The sequence below is a fragment of the Mustelus asterias genome, chromosome 2 (genome assembly GCF_964213995.1).
Source record: "Mustelus asterias chromosome 2, sMusAst1.hap1.1, whole genome shotgun sequence".
NCBI classification, from domain to species: Eukaryota; Metazoa; Chordata; class Chondrichthyes; order Carcharhiniformes; family Triakidae; genus Mustelus; species Mustelus asterias.
The window spans coordinates 153,964,514-153,988,679 of NC_135802.1; the positions used below are offsets into that span (position 1 = coordinate 153,964,514).

General features: G+C 41.6%; 1 protein-coding gene across 2 annotated transcripts in view; it reads right to left on the minus strand.

Moving 5' to 3' along the window:
• The window catches only part of dnajc13 (dnaJ homolog subfamily C member 13), a 132,857-nt gene that overhangs the window by 16,366 nt on the left and 92,325 nt on the right, over positions 1-24,166 (minus strand). The window contains exons 42-53 of one of the 2 annotated variants that reach the window (XM_078198923.1): positions 23,937-24,104; positions 23,622-23,735; positions 22,233-22,349; positions 18,533-18,710; positions 17,301-17,392; positions 14,514-14,613; positions 11,706-11,780; positions 10,619-10,731; positions 9,539-9,708; positions 6,502-6,544; positions 4,016-4,189; positions 1,241-1,420 (exon numbers count right to left, since the gene is read on the minus strand). In XM_078198923.1, coding sequence (XP_078055049.1) covers positions 1,241-1,420; positions 4,016-4,189; positions 6,502-6,544; positions 9,539-9,708; positions 10,619-10,731; positions 11,706-11,780; positions 14,514-14,613; positions 17,301-17,392; positions 18,533-18,710; positions 22,233-22,349; positions 23,622-23,735; positions 23,937-24,104 — 1,524 coding nt within the window. Of the gene's footprint in view, positions 1-1,240; positions 1,421-4,015; positions 4,190-6,501; positions 6,545-9,538; positions 9,709-10,618; positions 10,732-11,705; positions 11,781-14,513; positions 14,614-17,296; positions 17,393-18,532; positions 18,711-22,232; positions 22,350-23,621; positions 23,736-23,936; positions 24,105-24,166 lie in introns of both variants that reach the window. The other variant, XM_078198929.1, reaches the window with a different exon arrangement.

Genomic DNA, 24,166 nt, shown 5'->3' on the forward strand with positions numbered 1-24,166 from the left:
AGGCCGGAATCGAACTCAGGCCCCTGGCACTGTGAGGCAGCAGTGCTCACGACTGTGCCACCATGCCACAGGATAGCAAAATCCAGGTCATAAAGTGTTAAAAGTCAAAATAAAGTTCAAAAAAGAAAACAGGAAATAACTGATAAAAATGTAACAGAAGTGACAAAAAAAACCAAGTGCGATAAGCAAAAAGATGCTAGAAAAACAGCATCAGGGAAGGAGGGTATGGCAGGACGTTGCCCCAATAAGATTTCTATACATAAATGAAAACCGGGTAAGGAGTAAAACCAACAAATTTGAAGCAGAATTTTAGTTTACAGGGAATGACACAGTGGCAATCATTAAGATTTGGCTAATAGCTAACTAGCTGTGACTGGCAGAAAAATATTCTAAGTTATGAGATCTTTAAAAAGGACAGGGAAATTGGAAAATCTAGTCAAATTGATCAAATAAATTGTCGTGTTAGAGAGAGAAGGTATATTAGTTAAGAGTGGGCTGGAGGTAGAAATTCCATCAATTCCTCTGTTCAAACAAAAGATGCAAGATTGGTGGGAGTTGTCTCCAGATCCAATAGCAATGAGAAAGTAGCGGGGTGTCTGAATATTCAGATACGGGAAGTTTGATGCAAAACAGTGGTTATAACGGGAGATTAATTTTCATAGAACTGCATTCTGCTTCTGCAGAGAAATAAGATGGAGTGTTTTCTCAAATATTCAATCACAAATTCTGGGCATGATTGGTTGATGGTCAAGTGCCTCACTTATACAGTTTATTTTTGTAAATGATTACATAATAAACCTGTGCGATGGTTTTGTCAGTTAGAAGAAGGTGCCCAACAGGGCAGATATTAATCTTCTGCAGTGATATGAAGTGTAGTGAAACTCATTCAGTAGCAGTTATAGGAGGAGGGATTATCTACCCTGCTGTACTCCATATACTAAGGATTGTTTACTCTGCAATATACCACATATTAAATACATATTTCAGATAAGAGACAGAATGAGCTTGACAATGGAAGCCATCTTGCAGGACAAATAATAAATTGCATCAATAGCAATGCAAAATCTGAGTTGACAGGTGAGGGTGAATAAGCACTTGTTACTTAAATGACATAAAACAAATCCACCAAATGCAATGAAGGTTTTGGTAACTATTATCAGAACCAATCATTAAAAACATTAAAAATTAAAAACTAAAAATAAAGTCAACATTTAAGGACCGAATTAAAATAAATCTTTACCTCGTTGTCAGAAAGAGCATGAATGACCCGGATTGATGACTTGGGGATGACATTGTTTTTGTGGTTCAGAGCCTGAATAACTTTAGGAAGGTGGCCTAATGGAGGTACCTGGTCTGCTAGCTGCGGCTGGGAATGAAAGAGGCAGACTGTTGCTGTGGTAACCGTTTCTAAGGTTTCACCCTGGGCAAAAAAAAAATAGACCAATTAATAACATATGCAACACGTGGGCTTTCACTTCTCGCTAAGTTTGTGGAATGTAACCTGTTGAGACAAGAATGTACACAAACAATAAAAGATAGAACGATAATTTAGGTGGCACAGTGGTTAGCACTGCTGCTTCACAGGGACCCAGGTTCAATTCCGGCCTTGGGTGACTGACTGTGCTTCTTCCCATGTGTGTGTGGGTTTCCTCTGGGTGCTCCGGTTTCCTCTCACACTCCAGGCTAGGTTGATTTGCTATTCTACATCGCCCCTTAATGTCAGGGGGACTAGCAGGGTAAATGCGTGGGGTTATGAGGATAAGGCCTGGTGGGATTGTTGTCAGTGCAGCTCGATGGGCTGAATGGTCTCCTATTGCACTGTAGGAATTTTATAATTCTACAACAAGCCTTTCAACCCAACCAGGATGTCTGTCCCATGCAATCTCCCACAGAAAGCTGACTGAAAGTCAGAAAGTCCCTCTGCGACTGGATCCTGAGCGTCCTAACCCACAATCAGTAAGGATAGGCAACAACACCACCTCCACGATCATCCTCAACACCGGAGCCCCTACAAGGCTGCATTCTCAACCCCCTACTATACTCCTTATACACCTATGACTGTGTGGCCAAATTCCCCTCCAACTCGATTTTTAAGTTTGCTGATGACACCACCGTAATGGGTCAGATCTCAAACAATGATGAGACAGAGTACAGGAATGAGAGAGAGAATCTGGTGAACTGACGTGATGACAATAATCTCTCCCGCAATGTCAACAAAACGAAGGAGATTGTCATCAACTTCAGGAAGCGTAATGGAGAACATGCCCCTGTCGACATCAATGGGGATGAAGTAGAAATGGTCGAAAGCTTCAAGATTTTTAGGTGTCCTAATCGCCAACAACCTGTCCTGGTTAAGAAAGCCCACCAACACCTCTCTTTCTCAGAAGACTAAGGAAATTTGGCATGTCAGCTATGACTCTCATCAATTTTTACAGATGCACCATAGAAAGCATTCTTTCTGGTTGCACCACAGCTTGGTATGGCTCCTGCTCTGTTCTAGACCGCAAGAAACTACAAAAGGTCATGAATGTAGTCCAATCCAACATGCAAACCAGCCTTCCATTCCTTGGCTCTTTCTACACTTCCCGCTGCCTCGGTAAAGCAGCCAGCATGATCAAGGACCCCAAGCACACCGGACATTCATTCTTCCACAGGGAAAACGATACAAAAGTCTGAGGACACCTACCAACTGACTCAAGAAGAGCTTCTTCCCTGCTGCCATCAGCCTTTTGAATGGACCTACCTCACGTTAAGTTGATCTTTCTCTAAACCCTAGCTATGACTGTAACACTACATTCTGCATTCTCGTTTCCTTCTCTATGAATGGTATGTTTTGTCTGTATAGCACACAAGAAACGATACTTTTCACTGTATACATGTGACAATAATAAATCAAATCAAATGATTCTTTAGATCAGATGCATAGTAAAGCCAATCCATTTGGGCTTTGCTGTGAACCTGGATCAGTAGAAATAGAATTTTAGGTCAGTGTATGAGATAGGATTTCATAGTATTATCATACAAAATTTTACAGCTCAGAAATGAGCTATTTGACCCGCAAGCTTTCTGCTGTTTTTTTTATATTCGAGCCTCCTCCCATTTCACCAATACATCCTTCTCTTCCTTTTCCCTATAATGGCCTATCCAGCTTAAATACATCCATGCTATTTGCCTCAAGCTCTTCATGGATTAGCAAGTTCCACTCTCCAAATGAAGACATTTCTTCAAAGTTCCCTATTAGATACATTAGTGACTACTTTACATGATAGTTTGGAGTTTTAAGCTCCTGGCACCACCCACCCCCCAAAAAAAACTGGAAGCATTCTCTCTATCAAACACTTTCAATATATTTAAAACCTCTATCAAGTCAACTCAGTCTCTCTCACCAAAAAGAGCTCCAAGGTTGACCAGTCTTTCCTGTTAAATGCACCCACTCAGTGCAAAAATGATTTACATGGTTAACACCAGAACATATTTACCCTGCTAACCCCCTTTCTTTGTAATATGGACTGCAGAGCTGTGCACAGTGCTCCAAGCATAGTGTAACTGAAATTTCAAACAAGTTCAAAAGCAAAGAATTAATTTCTACAGAAATAAACACCAGGGTTTTGTTTGCACTTATGATTGCTTTACCTGCACAGCTATCTTTTTAACGATTTATAAATAATTATCCCCTAATCCCCCTTGCACCTCTGCCCAATTATTCTCCCAAGGAGCAGGCAACCTCCTTATTCATCCCAACAAAATACAACACTTCATATTTAGCTACTGAAATTCATTTGCCATTTATCTGTCCATTCTGCAATCATGTTAATGTCTTGTATTTTGGCATAGATTTTTCATTATCAATTGTAATTTTGATGTTGCATTTGATGATCAATGTAGTTAAATTATTTCAGATGTGAACAATTCCTAAAGATTCAAAAGTCGCTTTCCAATCGCACAAAACAGCTATATTTTTTTCTGCACATACACTACTACTGACATTAAATGATGTTTTCATTGTTATACTTACATGAGGATTATTTGTTTCCAGCAGTTCTGTGAGTTTCTCCAGCAGTGCAACAAGGAATTCCCGTGGCTTACGAAGAACCCAACCCGGTTGCGCAATAAAGATCCTCAGGAAGACTCCTCCTACTGACAATTCACCTCCAATATCACTGAAGGCAACCGTGAAGTCTTCAGGTAACTGCAGAGGGTGGACAGGTTACACAAAAAATAGCATTTTATCTCCTTTGCTGCCCCCACCAACTCAAACAAGCCATATTCTATTGCATAGTCCATGATTCAGAGTAGGAAATTTATTTTACAACTTATGCCTACTCAATAATGTATGAATATTATACATTACCTGCACAGCTACCTTTTTAACGATAAAAGGTAGCTTTTATCGTTAAAAGCTATCGATCAGTCTCTCTTGTGGTTTTTCTTGCCCACACAAATAATCTGCAGTCAAATCTGATAGACGTATACCACTGTAATTTTATTTCTGCTCCACTCATTATATCCCATATAAAATACAAGGTCCACTGGAAGCAAAGCTTTCTTCCTATGGCACATAAGAGAAGTGTCCATGCTTTATGACCATGGACAGATGAGCATTTAGCTAGCTATAACTCCCTTGCCCATGTACAGGGAGTGGCCAACACATTAAAGTGACAACATCCATTGACATTGAGTGCGAGTTGCTGACTTTGTGGGTTCCATTGTCTGTACTAAAACTAGGTTAAAGTTGACTTGGTGGATAGGCAGCCTTTTTGAAGTTCCCCTGTACGCAAGTAGCGTGGGTTGATGCAAGAGTTCTGTTTTGACAAGTTCAGGCCGAGTTTCTTGTATGCAGAATTGAAGAGGTCAGCAGAGGCTTGAAAATCTGGTGCTGAGTGAGCAATGACACTGCGGTCATCTGCAAACTGGAGACTGCATTTCTGTGGTGGTCAGTTTAGTTTTGGCCTGGCAGGGATCAAGGAGCTTTCCATCTGGGCATTATTCAATGCTGATACCAGAAGGCAGTTGATTATTGATGACGTGAATAGCCACTGTCAGGTAAGATTGTAAATAGTAAAGTTTAAAGTTTATTTATTAGTGTCACAAGTGGGCTTACATTCACATCGCAGTGAAGTTACTGTGAAAATCTCCTAGTTGCCACACTCCAGTGCCTGTTTGGGTACACGGAGGGAGAATTTAGCATGGCCAATGCACCTAACCAGCACGTCTTTCAGACTGTGGGAGGAAACCGGAGCACCCGGAGGAAACCCACGCAGACACGGGGAGAACGTGCAGACTCTGCACAGTGATTCAAGCCGGGAATTGAACCTGGGTCCCTGCCGCTGTGAGGCAGCAGTGCTAATCACTGTGCCACCATAATATGGGGCTTTCAGACAGCTTTGCTTGGTTTTGAAGGCATCCGTTTCAGATCTCCCAAGACATTTGCAGTTATGTCATCATGCAACAAATACAGGATTGTGAAGAGGTTTCTTGGACATCCAAATCTTTGGAACACAAACCACAAAGCCTCAGAATTTACAGAGTCAAATGTTTTGGTCAGGTCGATTAATGCAAAGAGTTCCTGGTGATGTTCTTGACATGTTTCTTGGATTTGTCTGAGGCTCCTTTAGAAGGATTAAAGCCACACTATCCGAGGGGATTTCCTTAGCTTCTGGAAGGCAGCAATTCAGGCAATTCGGCCTGTTCGGGAATGTGGCAAAACAAAAAACTCATCAACCCCCATATAGTCAGCGAAATATTCCACCTTGGCAATCACCTCTCTCAAAAGGCTACCATTGACAAGGAGATTCAACATATCAGTAACCTAAGCTAGGAAGAGCACAAAATGGGTCTTCAGTGCCATTCAATGCCCACATCAAACTTCATTCCCTGATGGGGCTGCATGGTGGCACAGTGGTTAGCACTGCTGCCCCACAGCGCCAGGATCCGGGTTCGATTCCTGGCTTGGGTCACTGTCTGTGTGGAGTTTCCCCCGGGTGCTCCGGTTTCCTCCCATTGTCCAAAGATGTGCTGGTTAGGTGGATTGGCCATGCTAAATTGCCCCTTAGTGTCAGAGCAACTAGCTAGGGTAAATGCATGGGGTTATGAGGATAGGGCCTGGGTGGAATTGTGGTTGGTGCAGACTCAATGGGCCAAATGGCTTCCTTCTGCTCTGTAGGATTCTATGATTCCATAAGAAAGGACCAAAAAGTTATATTCAACCAACGATATACTGCTATCCTCATCACTCTTCCTATCCCTTTGCTCATGAGGAGGAAGTGCAACTAACAAGTGAACAGGCTTCCAGTTATTTTACCGTTACTGTGAATTTTACTCGAGTCAAAATAAATACTGTTTGTACTCTGGCCCCAAATATTGTTTGAGAGAAACATTCTGGCCCTGAATGGTTCTTCAAACTGAGTCAATCTGGCCCCCTCAAGTCAATATCAAAATTACAGGAGAAAACTTCCTTGTGTACTGCCTTCTTAAAAAATTATTTATATAATCTTCGCATACCTTCCAATTCACATCCGGATTGTCACGCTGTTGCTTGTAGTGGCTTGAAAAGAAACATACTGAGTTTAGTTGAGAAGTCTCAGTTTCGGTAAAGCAGTGCCACATTCCATTTTGCATGGTGAATCCTGGGAATTTATTGATGGCACTGGGGGGACGGAACGCTGGTAACTTTGAAGCCAGTGCCCTGGAGACCCCAGTTTATTTTTCAGATGCACAGTAAAGGTTCCTTGTCCTTCCTGCCTGCCCTTTAATTAGGACTGTAGTGCACTAGGCATGGTATACAGCATGCAAGAAACAATATTTTTCACTGTATACTAATGTGTGACAATAATAAATCAAATCGATATTTCTTCCATTCCAAACCAACCTTTTGGTGGCTTGGGTGAAAGTTGTAAATTTAGAGCAAATTGGGAAAAAAAAAAATCTGTCAAGGGTACTGTGAATTGAAGCCAGGCCCTGGGTGAAAAATCACCTGCCTAACACATCATACCACCCAGTCTAAATTAAACTCCAATGGATACCAGTTAATCTTGAAATTAAGTTGCACCTTAATGCCACTAAAGCAAAACTACTGCCATCGGTTCCCTCGAGCTTTATTCACAATCCACCTTGGGCCCTATTTTAAAAGTTCAGCCAAGCAATTAGTTTAATCATTCTTTCCACAACGGTTTTCCATGCAATCTTTTTAGTATCAGAAAAAAAGAGAGGGTGTGTGTGTGTGTGTGTGTACAACAACCCTGTCTCTCCACAACCTCTTCACAGCTCCAGGGACCTGGGTTCGATTCCTGGCTTGGGAATCCACCTTACACCGGCGGTGTAACAACCCTGTCTCTCCACAACCTACCTAACTTGAGCGAGAAACCATGTCAAATTTTCTACTTTAACACCAGGGAGAGATTTCTGATCGAGTGGCAGAGCAGGCTCACAGGGCTGAACTTGCCGACTTTGGCTCCTAATTCCCATGTTCCTGACACAAATGATATTCGTGCTTTGGCTACAAACGTAAATTAATTCCCACAAATAAAACTAGTGTGTCATAAAAATTGACTAGGCCAGGATTTTAGCTCCCACAACATCACGTGGTTTCGTCCCTCTCGTTCCCAAGTTGCTGTTAACGTCTCTGCTATTTTGAAGGCACGAGTTGAGAGGAGGAAAGAGAAGCTCAGAGGAAAAAAAATCAAATGGTAGGCACAGATTGGATGAGTTGTGCAATGTGATCGAGAGAGATTTAGAAGTTGTGGTACAAAATTCATAAAGCCATCAGCACAAGATGTCTATAGTTTTTTAAAAAAAGGAAAAGTAATAGAGTTGTTGATATAGATTGTAAACAGCTGAGGCCCAGCACTGATCCTTGCAGCACTCCACTAGGAACAGCCTGCCAACTTGAAAATGCCCTATTAATCCCTACTCTTTACATCCTGTCTGTTAACCAATTCTCTATCCATACTAATATGTGCACATCACCAAACTGTAGTGGTGAGGCACAAAAATGTTCAAAAAGGCTAATGGAATTAGGCTTTATATCTAGAGAATTAGATTAGAAATGAATGGAACCTTGGTTACATCTATAAAAAACCCTAATTAGACCATATCTGGAGTACTGTATCGAGTAATGGGGAAACCACACCTTAGAAAGGCCTTGGAAGGAGTGAGGTCAACAGAATGTTAGCAGGGATCCGAGGGCTAAATGATAAGATGATGTATATTAGACATAGATGAAGTCTAACGTTGCCAATGATGGGAAGCTCAGAACAAAATCTTAAAATCAGAGTCAGGTCAGTCAGGAGACACGTCAGAAACAGTTCCGTCACAGTAAAGAGGATAGAAATGTGGAACTCCGACAAAAAAAACCATCAGATGCTGGCTCAATTGTAATTTTAAATCAGGTACTAAGAGGCGGCACGGTGGCTAGCACCTGCTGCCTCACAGCGCTAGGGACCCAGCTTCAATTCCAGCCTTGCATCACCGTGTGGACACTTAGACACCCTACAGCACAGAAAGAGGCCATTCAGCCCATCGAGTCTGCACCGACCACAATCCCACCCAGGCCCTACCCCCATATCCCTACATATTTACCCACTAATCCCTCTAACCTACGCATCCCAGGACACTAAGGGCAATTTTAGCATGGCCAATCAACCTAACCCGCACATCTTTGGACTGTAGGAGGAAACCGGAGGAAACCCACGCAGACACGAGGAGAATGTGCAAACTCCACACAGACAGTGACCCAAGCCGGGAATCGAACCCAGGTCCCTGGGGCTGTGAAGCAGCAGTGCTAACCACTGTGCTACCGTGCCGTGTGGAGTTTGCACATTCTCCCCGTGTCTGCATGGGTTTCCTCCGGGTGCTCCGGTTTCCTCCCACAGTCCAAAGATGTGCGGGTTAGGTTGGTTGGCCATGCTAATTTGACCCTAGTGTCAGGAGGATTAGCAGGTAAATGTGTGGGGTTATAGAATTGGGGCCTGGGTGGGATTGTGGTCAGTACAGACTTGATAGGCCGAATGGCCTCCTTCTGTACCGTAGGGATTCTATGATTAAGGTATATGGAGCCACGGTGGGTAAACAGACTGAGATCATGGACAATCTGTGTCCTGAGTGATGAACAAGTTCATTGGCCTACTACTGTTCCCATGTTCTTGCCTTTTCCCGTTTATATTGTACCATTAAAGCACCTCTTTTAAACAATTTCAAGTATATATTACACCAAATGATTTCAATACCTGTATATTTTGAGACTGCCCCAAATTGAAATAGAAATCTGGTCCATTGGAACAGTACTCACTCTAATGCCATTTATATATTTTCCCAAACTACAGACAATAGATTGGGTAACATTCTTGTCAATATATTCCAAGTTGTAGAAAATAACAAAATACATTGCATGTTACAAGAAATCTTCTGCTGGAGCCTCAAATTATTCAATGTGTGCTGGGTGTCTCTGCACACAAAATTAACAACTTCCCTTCAATATTAATAGGAACAGACAAGATCATTCTATGAATTCAGAAATTAGTGCCAACATTAGCTTACGCACTCGAGCATCATTTGTCGGATGGTTGTAGACACCTTCTCCCTGGAGTTGTCATTCCATATCAGTTCTGGGTTTTCATGTGTCCCCTCGAATATGTGCACAGATGCTTCAGGATTGTCCCTCATGGCATCCATGAAGACGCTCGGTAAAAATTTGGTCAACGTGATTCTTACCTAAATTGGGAGTGGTATAGTTACTGATGCAGTTTGAGTGCGCTTCATATCACGAGCATTAAAATAATGATGACTGAAAACAGATAGGAGCTTCACAGAATCCCTACAGTGCAGGAGGAGGCCATTCGGACTAGCGAGTCTGCACTGACTCTCCAAAAGAGCATCTTGTCCAGGCCCACTCCCCCACCCTATCCCTGTTACCCCTTGCATTTACCATGGCCAATACATCTAACCTACATCTCTTAGGACACTAACAGGCAATTTAGCATGGTCAATCTACCTAACCTACACATCTTTGAACCGAGAAGAAGAAACCGGAGCACCTGGAGAAAACCCACGCAGACACGGGGAGAACATGCAAACTCCACACAGTGACCGGAGCCCGGAATTGAACCCTGGTCCCTGGCGCTGTGAGGCAGCAGTGCTAACCACTGTGCCACCGTGCCACCCCTGGAATGGACTCTTATTTTAAATTGATCTTTCTTTACACCCTAGCTATGACTGTAACACTACCCTCCCCTTTCCTTCTCCATTATGTATGCCATGAACGGTATACGTTGCCTGTTTAGCGCATGAGAAACAATACTTTTCACTGTATCCCAATACATGTGACAATAATAAATCAAATCAAGGCAGCCAGTGACTTCACAGCTTCTCACACAAAGCATCAAGCTAATCCACCGTTACGGTTATTGAAGATTTTGACACCTCAAATATTTATGCCTTTTTTTGTTGGGCTGTTTCCTGTAGCAATCCCAATTTCAAAATTTTACGTGCAAACAAAAACTACCAGAAACATGGGATTAACTAACATGGGATAAACTGCTGTTCTCATAACACTTAGAAAATATTTGCTTCAATTGTTTTGGCTGTTCACAAAACCAACCGGGAGCTTAAAACAATTACACACCTTTGGTCCTAAGAGTTTGTCTGTAATCATTTTGGCAAAGAGCTCCGCAGTCTGGGCTCGAACCTGAGGATGAGTTGAATTACAAAACATGTCTAGCAGATATACAAGGGCACCTGCACAGAAGCAGAACAGTACATAACTTCAAGTTTGCTGCTCAAAAATATACTGTTTCAAATAAAATATGTACAAATGCAAAAATATTGAAGTAGCAATTTCAGCAATGTGTTAATCTCTCGATTCCAGACAGTTTTCCTAAAAGATGGGATTCAATTGAGATTGAACAGATGACGCCAATAAGCATTTGACATGCACATTCAGCCCAACTAAGGCTAGTGAAGATTTGATTGTAAATTTTGAACTCAATGAAGGATCGTAGTGCTAATGTTTGAAGTATGCAATTAAATGCAGCATAAAGCTCCCTCCACCCTGTCTGGCGTTCAAAAGAAAAGCACCTGCAACATTCACCAGATATTTTACCATTATCTTCACTAGCAATCCAATCAGACATACACGCTTAAATAAAAATAAAATGAATAGTTCCAGAATAAACTAGTGATAAAAATGGGATAATGCAATAATTTCTAAACAGGAGGTATTCCAGCTAAACATCATGTCACCAAATGGTGAGATTTACAGTTTAAACTTAGTACATGAAGAGCAGTATGTGCTGGACAGAAAAGATGTTACTTCATTACCTATGGAAGATAATCTTGTTGAAAATATCAATTTTTATCTCATTAACTCTCAAAACCAAAATAGCCCAGAAATTGCAGCAGTCTGATTTCAAATCTCTATTCTTTTCACTAATTTGATTTGTCGCATTTCAGCTACTGACAATTAACATTGCAAAATGACTTGGATGTACATGCTTGCATCATATTACAGACATTCACAGCTTGCTGCAAAGAAAAAACTGGGGAGATATATTTCAGAATGTTTACATAATCGAGCAAAGGCAGCCACTGGATCTGCTTTATTTCCAAGCGTAACAATGTACAAGAATGTAAATTTATACCCTGGAGTCTAATCTAGCCATCTCCCATTCACAGATAAAATAAGTTGAAAAAAATCAAACGCATCACGTTACCTTTCCCCATGGCTTCTTTTATGATCTTTGTATTTGATGTCAAAGCATAAAGGGTTTCAAGGACAAGCTGTCGACCTAAGAAACAGTAATATTGGAAGTTCTCTTACAATCTTTTTATATTATGGATTTGAAAACCTGTATGGTAAAGGACACTTTTTTAAAAAAAACTACAACTAAAGCCAGTCTCTCCGACTCTGACAAATACATTGCATTAGGAAATGAAACTTAGCATAATCTGTCTGCGATTTTATAACACCATAAGACATGGGAGCAGAATTAGGCCACTCGGCCCATCGAGTCTGCTCCGCCATTCAATCATGGCTGATATGATTCTCATCCCCATTACCCCGATCCCCTTAATCAATCAAAAACCTATCTCTGTTTTAAAGACACTCAATAACCTGGCCTCCACAGCCTTCTGCGGCAAAGAGTTCCACACATTCACCACTCTCTGGCTGAAGAAATTCATCCTCATCTCTGTTTTAAAGGATCGTCCCTTTAGCCTGAGGTTGTGCCCTCTGGTTCTAGTTTTTCCTACTAGTGGAAACATCCTCTCCACGTCCACTCTATCCAGGCCTCGCAGTATCCTGTAAGTTTCAATAAGATCCCCCCTCATCCTCTAAACTTCCAACGAGTACAGACCCAGAGTCCTCAAGCGTTCCTCATACAATTTTGTTTTTTCTATCCTTTCACCTTGTTCAAATTCCTTCTAAAAAATGCTGTTTATCTGCAATATTTCCCAATTCTGAAGTGCCCGGGTACAAAATGACTAACCTGCTCCCTCCAGTTTCAACCTGTGCTTGTTACTTTTTCACCACCATGTTCCACACACTGGTTTTTACAGTATGTTGTTAGTGTTTTTTCCTCATGGTTATTTCATCTTTCTCAATAGCCTAGTTGGTTCTCCTGTGTTCCTCTGCGGGTATTTCTCGATTTTTAGGCCTTACTTCCGAGACCAGGGCAGTCATCAAGACAGCAAATCAGGTTAGAGCTAGGAATGGGATTGAGTAGTGATTGGCTACGACAGACTGGGACTGAAGACCGAGGTGGCAGCATGGAGGCAGCTGGGCACAGCTTAGGATGGAATCGAGAAACAGAAGAAAGCAGTTGCACTCAAAGGGCATCCGGTGAATTTTTGGTGGCTTGAGTTGGGTAACATTTGGAGAGGACTCAAACGCAGGGTGACCCAAGGAGATGGTGGCAGGAAATGGAAAGAGTGAGCAGAGAAGAGAAATGGATAAGTAAATTAAACCATAAAAAAACAACTTTAAACAAGTTGAAAATTTGAGTGCTGGCAAAAAATTAATGCAAGGTCTTTTATTTGTAAATATTACACATTTGTTTTGGCAGTGAGGAAGCAGTAGGATCATATAGAAGTAGAGAAGGGTGAAAGAAAGGAGGGAAGAAAGAGTAAGAACGGGGAAGAAATTTCCTGTTTAAAGAATTTGGGCATAGACCACACAACGAAAGGACTGTTGAAACAAAAACAGAAAGTGCTGGAAAATCTCACCGGATCTGACAGCATCTGCAGAGAGAGCCAACGTTTTGAGACTGGATCATCCAGACTCGAAACATTGGCTCTATTCTCTCTCTACTGTCAGACCTGGCGATTTTCCAGCATTTTGTGTTTCAGATTCCAGCATCCGCAGTATTTTGCCTTTAAAAAGGACTGTTGTAGTGTGCTGAAGATGGCATCTGCTGAAGTAAGTGGCAAGATTAGTGGCTGATTCACTAGACAAGGTGTGCTGCAGCTTCAAAATCCTCATGTTCCCTCACGACTGATGCCGGAAGTGGTCCTCGGCATTTTCTTTCTGCCATTTCCCTTCCAACTCTGTTGTTTTGAAGGTACACATTTTGGCTGTAATAAATTACAGGGGGACAAAAAGCCCTGCAGTTGCCAAAATCTGAAATCAACCGAAAATATTCAGTAGGTCAGGAAGCACTCGTGGAGAGAGGAATGTTTCCAGTCTCAATCCTGTTGCTTGACAGAAGGACACACAAGACCTGAAATGTTAATACTGTCCTGCTCTGCCCACAGTTGCTGTTTGACCTGCAAAGAGCTTGCAGCATTTTCTTGTTATTTACAATTCCAAGGGGCTGGTGACCTTCTGCTCTGATCAGAAACTAAACGTGGGCAAGCTGATAAGACTGGACGTTAAATCCAATTGGTTTCTGCCTTCAATGGGCAGCTCAATGGCACCCTGCCTCTCAGCGCCAGGGACCTGGGTTCAATTCCGGCCTTCGGTGCCCATGTGGAGCTCGCACAGTCTCCCTGTGTCTGTGTGGGTTCCCTCAAGGTGCTCCGGTTTTCTCCCACGGTCCAAAGGTGTATAGATTAGACACGGTAAATGCGAGGGGTTACAGGGATAGGGCAGAGGGGAGGGTCTCGGTGGGATACTCTTCCAGAGAGTCGATGCGGACTCAATGGGCCCGATTGCCTCTTTCTGCACTGCAGGAATTCTATGGTTCTAATCAACACGTGCATTTTCCAGCAGTGGATACTGGATAATAAATGTGGAGCAAGAACCCTGGCTGATTATCCACCTCCCAACCCCAGGGGCACTCACTCTCTTCTAAATCCAACTAAGATCAGCCAACTCTCAGAGTCTCAATGGTTGTTACCTGGTCTAGGTGGCTCCATTTATAAAGCACTCCTATTAAATTGAGCCATCAGGTGAACCAACTGTTGCTTAAACACTTACCACCCCCAGCTTAAAAACATCCAATTTCCTTGCTAATAACAAAGGCTCCCAAAAACTAATCAAATTTTAAAAGTTCATTTCTGGCAGTTATTGAAGGGGTACTTACTGGATGGCAATGAATGCAGCAGAACGAGGAGGTTAGAAAGGACCAGTGATTCAGCAATGTTATTTACACATTCTTGGTTAGCTGTCACTATGTTCACTACCTGTGGCATAACAGTAAAATATTCAGAAACATTTCTTGTGACTCCATGCATATATATTCAGAAACACAAAAAACATATTACTGATCACTGGCTGTTTATAAATTAGTGGCAAAGTTTAATGCCTTTTAAAAAAAATTAAATTGGGTAATCTTGAGTAAATATACTACAAACCCTTCAATGCTTTTGCATCAGACATAACAACATAAGAACTAGGAGCAGGAGTAGGTCACCTGGCCCCTCGAGCCTGCTCCGCCATTCAATAAGATCATGGCTGATCTTCTCGTGGACTCAGCTCCACTTACCTGCCCGCTCACCATAACCCTTAATTCCTTTACTGTTCAAAAATTTATCTATCCTTGCCTTAAAAACATTCAATGAGGTAGCCTCAACTGCTCCACTGGGCAGGAAATTCCACAGATTCACAACCCTAAATCTGCTCCCCCCTATTTTGAGGCCATGCCCCCCTAGTTCTAGTTTCATCTGCCAGTGGATACAACTTCCCTACTTCTATCTCATCTATTCCCTTCATTATGTTTCTAGAAGATCTCCCCTCATTCTACTAAATTCCAATGAGTATAGCGCCAGTCTACTCAGTCTCTCCTCATAAGCCAATCCTCTCAACTCCGGTATCAACCTAGTGAATCTCCTCTGCATCCCCTCCAGTGCCAATATATCCTTTCTCAAGTAAGGAGACCAAAACTGTACACAGTACTCCAGGTGTCGCCTCACCAGCACCTTATACAGCTGCAACATAACTTCGCTGTTTTTAAACTCCATCCCTCTAACAATGAAGAACAAAATTCTTATTTACCTGCTGCACCTGCAAACCAACTTTCTATGATTCATGCACAAGGACACCCAGGTCCCTCTGCACAGCAGCATGCTGCAATTTTTTACCATTTAAATAAGAGTCCATTTTGCTGTTATTCCTACCAAAATGGATCAGTTCAAGTTCATTTACAAGTCCCCTGTCCAAAATGGCAATCGTGCTTTTCTGCATTGAGCATTATTTATTCTAGCCGAAGGACCAAAATTATCCAAACTAAACATAAATACTTCTAAAATCAATCTTCTGGATTCGATCTGTTCTTTAAAAGCATACAACTTACCACGAGGACGCTATCTTTGACCAATCAAACAGAAATCATTTTGCAATGTTTCATAAAAACACCAAGGTTTAAAAGCTATTTTTATTAATGACTGAAACTCCATTTCTGTTACAGCACACAGAACCGTCAAGCTAGATTAAAGCACTGGCCCAGTACAATATATAGCTCCTATCTTCTTCCACATCTTTAACGAGAGAGAACTCAACCACCTCCTCCAGACATTCAATTGCAATAACATTGCAGAATCCGCCTCCATCAACAGCCTGGGGATTATAACTGACCAGAAACCGAACTGGACTAGTCATAAAAATATTGTGCTACAAGAGCAGGTCAGAGGCTGGGAATTGTATGGAGAGTAATTCATCTCCTGCACCCCAAAGTTTGTCCACCATCTGCAAATATACATGTCAAGAATGTGACGGAATACTCTCCACTTGCCCAGATGAGTGCAGCTCCAACAACACTCAAGAAGCTTGACATCAACCAAGACAAAGCAGTAACATGATTGGCACCCCATCCACCACCTTAAATATTCACTCTTACCACCATTGGCACACAGTAATAGCAATGTACACCATTTACAAGATGCCATGCAGCAACTCACCAAGGCTCTGCCAACAGCACCTTTCAAACTCGTGACCCCTACCACATAGAAGAACAATGGCAGCTGACGCATGGGAACACCACCACCTGCAACTTCCACTCCAGGCCACACACCATCTTAACCTGGAAATATATCACTGTGCTTTGTGTCGCTGGGTCAACTTCCTGGAACACACTTCCTAACAGCACTGCAGGTGCACCAGATGGATGGCAGCAGTTTAAGGTGGCAGCTCACTACCACCTTCTCGAGCACAATTAAGGATGGGCAACCATTACTGCCTTGACAGCGATGCCCACATCCCATGAAAGAATAAAAACACTATCACTACCACCTGAACATGGGTGAAATGGAAGCAGGGGAAGAGAGAATGGCCTCCCTGATGGTTTACAACCAAATGTATCTCCTAATATATAGTGATGTGAAGGGGACCTACAGGAAATAGCACTGTTTATTTTAATGCCTTCCTCCAGATAGAGCTTCATTTTCTCAGAAATCCCAGCTCAAAAGGCTCAGTTTATTAACATTGTCACATACAGTTGAGGTTAGACATTAAAACTCTGAATTTAGACAACTTATCTGCCAGCCCAGTTTGACTTACTCAGATGACAGAAAATCCTAGTTACTGTTAGTATTAAAAGGGTTAGGTCAAATACTCTGCAAAGTGCCTCGGGGTGTTTTCAAACAGTCAAGGAACTACATAAATGCAAAGTTTAAACCAACTCAGTTACAAACAGCTCTGGACACACCTTCACAATAACTAGATTGATTCACAAAGCTGAACTGTTGTCACCAATGTTATTCCCAGTGGTGGGGTACAGATTTGCGTCTGTTTGTGACCAGTTTGATGCAACACTAAGTGGCCAGGGGTCATGTTGTTCAACTGTTTCAAGGTGCAGACAGTCTGTAGCCTCAGAGGACCCAAAGGGAAATAAAACTGGGTAACCAACTTGCAGCATCAATAAATCATAACCTACCTCCAAGGCAAGTTGTTGAACCTGACCAGCTCCATGCACTCGGAGGAGAGAGAATATCAATTTAAAATGCCCAACGCATTCAGTCTCAGCACCTGCAACAAAATTCAACATGAAGACCAGCAGATGCAAACTGGAGCCAGTATAAAAAATATGGCACAGATTCAGCACAGAACAAGAACTTGACACAGTTGAATCTAAGAACTAAAGCATTTTCTTTGCGGTTTGCGAATTATTGGCATTCAACTTCTCCACCAAAATGGCAAACTACCTGGGCAACGCGCTTCCGGCAAACAGAAGGCATCCCTACCTTGCGTTTACAAGGTGGTTAATTTGAAAGCAGTTAGGAAGGGGAGCAGATTCCAATATGCACTAAATTGGAACATTCTGCAATGTGGGCAATAAGCCGGGTTATTTATTTATGTGCGTCAAACACACATGCTCAGTCAAAACATTTTAAGTTGAAGCTCTCCAACTTGAGAGAGTTTACCATCTGAGCAAGACACTGAAGTTTTTACAACACAAGTTTCAGTTTTCAAGTAGGGTTATTTACTGTGCAACAGTTAACCTGTATTTCATGAACCATGATAAAATTAGGATCTTTGAATGAAATCTCTTCAGCAAAAATAAGCAACAGGGTGCTGTAGCCAATGGCAACTACATACAATGAGCTTGATGCAGTTCAAGTGAGCATTAACCACCCACCCACCTCCCCCCCAAATTGCATATTCCAAATGCCAGGGTATTTTCTAGTGAAGGATATTTTAAAATGGGAGCCTTAATGGAAGCCAAAGGAGTCACCATTGCAGCAAGATTAGGCTGGTGCTGTTCTAAATCACTGTCTAAACGTAACATTCAGGAACATACGAATGGTCAGAGAATGCGAGCATTGATTTGTAAAGGGCAAATCATACCTAACTAACCTAGCTGAACTTTGAGGAAGCTCTTCTTCCATGTCTTAGATCACATCCATTACTTTGGGAACACAGATTCTTGTAACTGAAGGCACACACTAGTAATAGCTAAACCGATTTTGACAATATTGGTTAGGAGGAATGCTGGCAAGAATTCCTCGCTTTTCTTTGAAAGTACAGGGTTTTTTTTTTAAATATCCAGTCGAGCGGACAAATGAAGCTTCCATTTAATATCTCAAAAGGTGGCATCTCAAATAGCTCAGCACTGACAGAGTGCTGAGCCAAGTGTCAGCTTACATTGTGTGTTCAAATTGCACCAACCTGGATTGTTTTTGATGACATTACGTAGTGCCTCTAGAGCCATTTCAGCTCGCCTCAACCTGTCTTCATGCTGATCAGATTCCACTTTCCCCGTCTGGGTGATGGCCATCAGAGTGTGTAGATATTGTGCTTGTGATCCTATGTAGTCAAGCAGGCTGGCTGCAAAAGCCTTCGGAAACTAGGATAGGAAAATCAAGTTGAAGCTATGGTACTTATCTTCAAAGGAAATATTGATACAAGGGGCTTTAGATTCAATTATTTGTTTCTGCTGTGAAATTTCTAACCCTGTCCCTCGAGGGAATAGAGCTATCAGTTAAATAAACATTTCTGAATTTCAAATGCCCTTTTTGCAGGAAAGTCGTCCCGCTGATGAGCTGGTTCTCCAGCTCAGCATAGCACCATGGTGAGCACATACCAAAACAAAATGGTGTAATAACGGGTACAGACAAGTTCAAGCAATTCAGGTAATGCAGAGAAATGTCACAAGGATGGTCAAATGTCAGGAGAACTGAATGAGAAAGAATAAACCCTTCTCAGCCTTGGAAGGAGGCCCAAGAGGTGATCGAAGAGACATCTACTGAGATAATTAACAAATGTGGAAAATTACTTTGACATAAATTACATGAATAGATGGAAATACAGATAGAAGTCAATGTAAAGCAAATCTCGGACTGGTTACTGACGTGTCCTTTATAGAACTTGATCAATATGTGAAACAGACAAGCTTTAGAGGCGAAAACCCTAAAATCATTGAAGGTAAAATGAAACGCACCAAAAGGAGTGACTTTCTAGATTGGGAAATGACCTCACTCATTGATCAATTGTTTTGGGAATCATGAAACAGATCCTAAAATGGAAAGCAAGAGCAGCACCGCTAGCAACAAAAAAAAGGGCTCAGGTTAGCCCTGTGAACTCCCAGACAGCTGACCCCATTACCAGCAGAGAGCATAGGTCAGCACAATGCACTTTCAAAGAGTTCTGGAAGAAGCCCATTCCTATTCTGAACCCAATTTTTACCCTCTGGGGTAGAGAATTCCAAAGACACGCAACCCTTTCTCTTCATTTCAGTCCCAAACGATCGGTCCCTTATTCTGAGACTATGCCCCTGTGTTTTAGATTTCCCAACCAGGAGAAACAATCTCTCAAAGTCCACTCTGTCAAGCCCCTTCAGAATTTTGTAGGTTTCAATGAGATTGCCTCTCATTCTTCTAAATTCCAGAGAACACAAGCACAATTTACTCATCCTCTCATAGGACAACCCCCTTGTTCCTGAACCAATTGAGTGAGCCGTCCCTGTACTGCCTCCAATGCAAGTAATTCCTTTCTTAGATATGCAGACCAAAATGGCGCAGTACTCCAGATGTGGTCTCACCAAAACCCTGTATCATGGAAAGATTTGGCACTCGTACTTCAACCCCCTTGCAATAGAGACCAACATGCCATTTGTCTTCCTAATTCCTTGCTGCACTTGCATACTAACTTTCTGCATTCCTCGTATCAGCAGGCCGAAGTCTCTTTGAACATTAATACAAGTTTCTCACCTTTTAAAAATATTCTGCTTTTTTATTCTTATGACCAAAGTGGATAACTTTACATTTCCCTGTATTATACTCAATCTGCCATGTTGTTGCCCAACCTGTCCATATTGATTTGTAGCCCCTCTACATCCTCCCCACAGCTTACTTTACCACCTACTTGTTTAGTATCATCAGCAAGCTTAGATACATTAATCACTGTCTTTTATTCAAAGTCATTAATCTAGATTGTAAATAGCTGAGGCCTTTGCTTTCTCTGATCATGCAGAGAGAAAGGAAGCACTTGAAGGCAATAGCAAGCAAACTAAAAGAGGTAGAGCAAAGAAAACCAAAAAAAGAGAGCAAAATTGGAGGACTCCCAGGTAATGCAAAATATACTGGCCGTTAAAACATGCTCATGTAGATAGATAAAGAAATTGGAGACCATTGAACCAATCTGGTTCATCTCATCATAGAAGCCTGCAGTTCCTCACTCAGTTTCTAGCTTCTTCTTAATTGAATCCAGAGTTTCAGTCCTCGTTCTCCCAACTAGAGACCATTGTACGCATTGACCAGTGAAGTGCTTCTTGTCATTCGCCTTGAATTTTCCTTTAACCAGTACATGCCTTGTTCTGCAGCCATGATTTAATTTGAAATAACTGAATTAATTTTTCAATTCCACAATGTAAAAAAAAAATCTTCCATGAAGATCCTGCCCATTTTATCTACCTCAGCTCAACATTGAAGAATTTGCTTTCAATTGAAGTGGATTGCAGAAGACCCTAAATAACCCACTGCACAGAGAGATGTTCCTTCCGCCATTCCCCAGAAAAGCTGCGCACCTTAAAATATCCCCCATTCTTGATGAGGTATGGCTCCCTTAAGTTAACAAAATAACAGGTTCATAACACAGTAGCGACTGAAGCTGAACAGGAAAGAAAATAAGGGGCAAAGAATGTTTGAGCAAAGATTAGTGGATACCATAAAAAAGGGAACTCTAAAATCTCTCAGCCAGAGAGAGGAAGGATAGGCAATGGAGAAGGTGAGGCGAATTAAGGCCCAAAAACAAAATCTGTGGAGGCAGAGGGTATGGTTAAGGTACTAAATGAGCACTTTGCATGCATCTCTCCCAAACAGGATGGGTGCTGCCAACGTTATAGCAAAAGGAGGGGGATAGAGAAATTTGATGGTCTAAAGATGGATTTAAAAAAGAGGTGCTAAAATGATCGATAGTATTCAGGTAGAAAAGTCACTCAGTCCAGGCGTGAAACAAGATAGGTTACTGAGGGAAGTAAGCAACTCCCAAAAAGGGTATTGTATATTTTGGAATACGGAACAGAAATAGCTTTTGCAAGATTTTAATAAATAGTCCCATCCACATTTTCCTATTATCCAGATATTGGTGCATCTCCGATTCTGTCTCAGTGCATCTGCTGTTTAAATCTTTATCTGTACCTTTTGTACCAAGAAGCTCAACTCTTAATGTTCTCCAGATGAGCCTCTGTGAACTTGAATGAACTATTCCAAAACTTCACTGCCCTGTTCCACTTATCTATCAACCTTGCAATCACTGACTTACCCTCATTTCCCACAGCAACACTTAAAAATTCTTATTTTCAAATCATTCCAGGCCTCCCGATCTCGATTGGTTATAACCATTATATCTCCCTACTTGCTCCTGACCAATGGGGATTTACTACGCGTTGTTTTCACAATGCCAGCATTTGAAATAGAATGACACGTAAAGGGGAAATAAAAATAGGTTTCCTGGCGACTACATGCAAAGAAAATGTTTGAATCAATTCCTTTCAGTTCTCCACACTACCCAACCTTTCTTCTCTCTGTCTGTTTTACTTTGTTATTCATTCAGCTTCCCGATGCTTCTTTCTTGTTTCCTGCATGTGCCTCACACCCTGTCACCCTCTGTGCCCAACTCTGCCTGTCAATCCATGTCCTTCCACCTGCCTCTGTTATAGGATCATCGATGGGCCGAATGGTCTCCTTCTGCACTGCAGGAATTCTATGATTCTATAATAGCCAAATTACGTCAATGTTTGGTGCAGTGTTAATTTTCCACTGTAAAATACAAATGACATTTCATTCTGTAATATACAATGAGAGATGCAGGATTTTTGCTCAGAGGCCCAAGCATTCCTATGGAATGAACTGTCTTTTTGCAATCTTACCTCTAATGGGAATGTTGGCTGCTCATTGTAGACTCTGACAAAAACTTCACCAACGATGAGCTCTTTCGCATGTTCACTGAAAACAAACTCAGCGCCATAATTCTTATCACAATCCCCCTTGAAAAAAGATAAAATATTGACAATTACTTGAAGTGTTAATCAAAGCCATTAGACCACTAGAGTCAGAGTGTCATAGAGTCACTACCATTAGAAGTCGACAAAACTCAGTACGATTCCGTGTTATTCAAATTAGTTTTGAAATGAACCAGAATTTGGGCAAACCATTGGTAAACCAATAAAACTGATCAAGGATCTTCAGAATATCAGCAATATCAGATATTCCCAAATAGTTTAGATACACCATGTTTTACATGCAATCTACAAAACAACAAGCATGCTTTGAAAGTTTGTGTTTTCTTAAATGAAAATCCTGCACTTTATTTAAATGAGAGGACCTGGGCAGCATAAGCTGAATTGCAGCACAAGGGTTGTTCCACCAGATGATGTTTAATAAAATTGCAACTAAATCACTGTCCTTCAATGTCCAATTTCTTTATCCCAGCATTAAATTTGGCATTACAATCTCAAAAAAGATGCCTTTCCAGGATTTATATGCATGTTCATTTTATACAACACAAGCATTCTTTCAAATAGGTGCAATTTTCAATCAATGATGCCTCACCGCCTCCTGTCTCAATTCAATGTTAGGGCACTGAAGTCATTGTTTTTGATCTCTGCCACATACTCTTATTTCCTAGCCACAGACTCCCTCCCTCTCCACCATTTAAGGCTGAAAGCAGATCATTTGCAACCTTGGCGCTAAACTGACGACCCACATAACCCATCCACCACCAAGACCATCTACTGCCATGGACATAACATCACCCATGTCCAACTCAGCCTCAGCTCACCTGCTGCTTTTATTCTTATCCATGCCTTTGGTACCTCAAGACTTGCTTTTTAAATGCTCTCCTGATCAGGCTCCCACCTTGCAGCCTTGGTAAACTTGAAGCAAAACGTTGCAGCTCTGTTCTATTTATCCATCAGGCTTACGATCACTGGCTCACCCTTGTTTCCCACTGCAACACTTGGCTTTAAAAATTCTAATTTGTTTTCAAGAGATCACCAGGGCCTCAACACTTCCCATCTCTTGGTTGGTTATACACAAAATATGCTGTGTATTAAGCATTGCACCTGCCTGATTGCTCCTGTTGAGTTGATCAATGGAATTTTAGTAGCACTATTTATTAGCAATAGCTAACATATTAATAGCCAACTGAGGACAAATGACATTCCATATTGCATTATATTGCATGTTTTGCTATGTTAAACATGCTATATAAAATAAGCAATGTTTGAACCGTTACTTCATAGGAGTAAAAGACTTACCCTTTTTATCATACTTTCCTGCTGCCCTTCGAGAAATTCCAGCAGCTCAGCCCGAGTTCCATTGCTCCAGATTAAATAGGGATTCTCGGTGTTACTGTTGAGCATCTTGAGAATCTGAAACAAAGAATGTTCTTGTACATAAGCAGAATGTAATCTGGCATTTCAATCCATGTATCACTTTAACACATCAATGATTGACTGGAGATACTGTGCAAAAATGCTTTGTTCCGTTAATGATATTGAAGTGATTGTGTAGCTCCAGACAAAATTGAACAATTGAATACGCTGTGTAGTAAAGAGGATGAATAACATTACCTCTGCGGGGCTGTCTTGAGAAAGCCTTCTTGAGACAAAAGGTGATAATAAAGCTGCCAAACACTTCCTTATTGTAGGGTTTTCAGGTGTTGCCTTTTCGTCTGGCAAATAGCCACCTAACCGACTCAGCGCAGTTACACAGAGCTTGGCAAGGCTATTTGAAACTTCCTGTTCAAAAGGAACCAGAACATAGCAACTGATTTCACAAACATACCATTTCCACCTCTACT